The 1556-nt window shown below is 30.8% G+C and overlaps 1 protein-coding gene across 2 annotated transcripts; it reads left to right on the top strand.

Moving 5' to 3' along the window:
• The first annotated feature begins 34 nt into the window (after positions 1 to 34).
• On the top strand, positions 35 to 1550 carry LOC116853669. Of its 2 annotated transcripts, XM_032834827.1 has the most exons (5): positions 35 to 322; positions 397 to 744; positions 830 to 976; positions 1092 to 1178; positions 1364 to 1550. In XM_032834827.1, the coding sequence occupies exons 1-5, from the start codon at positions 124 to 126 to the stop codon at positions 1411 to 1413; spliced, it is 831 nt and encodes a 276-aa protein (XP_032690718.1). In that variant the 5' UTR covers positions 35 to 123; the 3' UTR covers positions 1414 to 1550. The 2 variants fall into 2 exon arrangements, with proteins under 2 accessions (XP_032690718.1, XP_032690717.1); XM_032834826.1 differs by having other exon boundaries at positions 36 to 322; positions 1092 to 1516.
• The last annotated feature ends 6 nt before the right edge of the window (positions 1551 to 1556 follow it).

Raw genomic sequence — 1556 nt, 5'->3', positions numbered from 1 at the left:
ATGCAATTTAAGATGTGCAAATAGAAGTTAATTATACATTATATTTATGAAGAATAAAATAAATCTTACAATTCTGCTATGGATGATATCTGATACAGTTATTCTTATTTTGTTTGTAGTAGAATGGCTTATGTAGTTGTTTGTTTTGCCGACAACTCCGTGTCAGAAGTGCCGACAAATTGGTTATATGAATATGAAGGGGATACTATGTGCTGGTGGCCGCCACCTTCTATAAAAAATACATCAATGTTGATCTCAAAATGTGTGGATCCTGACAAGAAATCATGGAACTTAATGTCAGTGACAGTGCAAAAATACTTTGGTAAGAAAAACCTTAGCTTGTTAATATATGTGTGGTGTATGTGGATACTATTTCTGTTTTTTTTCCTTTTATAGTCTCATTAGAGAAAGCGAGAGACGCTGCAGCTAATGATAATTATATATCAACGGATGATCAATGCTTGGGTAAAGGTCATCGTAAAAAGATATCCAATACCTTGATTCATTCAGATGCAGATGAAGAAAGAAACCATGATAAAAAGAGTTATAGGACCTCTAAGAATAACCCAAAAGTTTACAATAGAAAGACAGTAAATGTATCTATTCAAGATGAACAATCTGATGACTTTATTGAGAATGAACAGAGTATAGATAACGTTCTTCCTGTATGGCCAGCAGATATGCAAAGTTCTACAAATAATGACAATACGGTTAATTTTGTTACAAATGTTTATCAAAAGAATAGTAAGTTTCCATTAATTTATAAATAAATTCTAAACACAATATAACACACGTACAAATATATTTTGTTCTGAACTTTTTATTTTAGTGAAGCAAAAAAAGAGCTGTGATTTATCGCGACAAAACTCTCAAATGTCAGAATCTAACAGTACAAGTATAAATGAGTGTGAAGATCCATTGAATACGAACAACATAGGAGAAAAAGCTGATTTAAATACACAACAGAGAATTGAGGGTAACGTTATTTTTCTTTTTATTGTAAAGAGTGAATAAAGTAGCACTTTTCTTTGTACTTTATCCGAAATGTATCTCTTTCTACTTATAATAATATTAGCATTATTTAATTTCAGCAAAGGTTGATACTTTATTGAGGACTACAGCAGAAATACATCTCAAATTAGATGATGTTTCAGCACAATTGGCGAATACGCTTATTCGTAAGAATCAAAATCATCTTAATACAGAAACTATTAGGACGTCCCTACCATTAAAATGTATCGACGATATTAAAAAACTCGAGGCGCAGTTAAAAACCGATAAAACTTTATATAATGAATATGTAGGTACATCATAAATATAGCTAAATTGCATTAGCATATATACTACAATTGTTTTATTTCAGAAAACTTTTATACAAAAAGTCGGAGGCCATTCGCCGAGGGAACACGTTAGAAATATTTTAGCCAAAGTTTTCTGTAACGAATGTGCAATAAAATGCTCATGGAAAGGACGCAGACAAAATTTCGCTGTTTCGAAATTATTGCTGATTACAGTAATGAAGGGTATGCTAATTGAATATATAAATATTTTTTTTT

The sequence above is a fragment of the Odontomachus brunneus genome, unplaced genomic scaffold, assembly GCF_010583005.1.
Source record: "Odontomachus brunneus isolate Ranch 3 - 2012 unplaced genomic scaffold, Obru_v1 Obru_scaffold_425, whole genome shotgun sequence".
Taxonomy (NCBI): domain Eukaryota; kingdom Metazoa; phylum Arthropoda; class Insecta; order Hymenoptera; family Formicidae; genus Odontomachus; species Odontomachus brunneus.
This window is presented reverse-complemented; position numbering and strand designations above follow the sequence as displayed.

What these genes read in the sequence shown, in the direction of transcription:
- LOC116853669 (XM_032834826.1), top strand. Translation starts at nt 124, where the DNA reads ATGGCTTATGTAGTTGTTTGTTTTGCCGACAACTCCGTGTCAGAAGTG. An exon ending in GACAGTGCAAAAATACTTTG is followed by an intron (nt 323 to 396) that starts GTAAGAAAAACC and finishes TTCCTTTTATAG; the next exon opens with TCTCATTAGAGAAAGCGAGA. An exon ending in TACACAACAGAGAATTGAGG is followed by an intron (nt 977 to 1,091) that starts GTAACGTTATTT and finishes ATTTAATTTCAG; the next exon opens with CAAAGGTTGATACTTTATTG.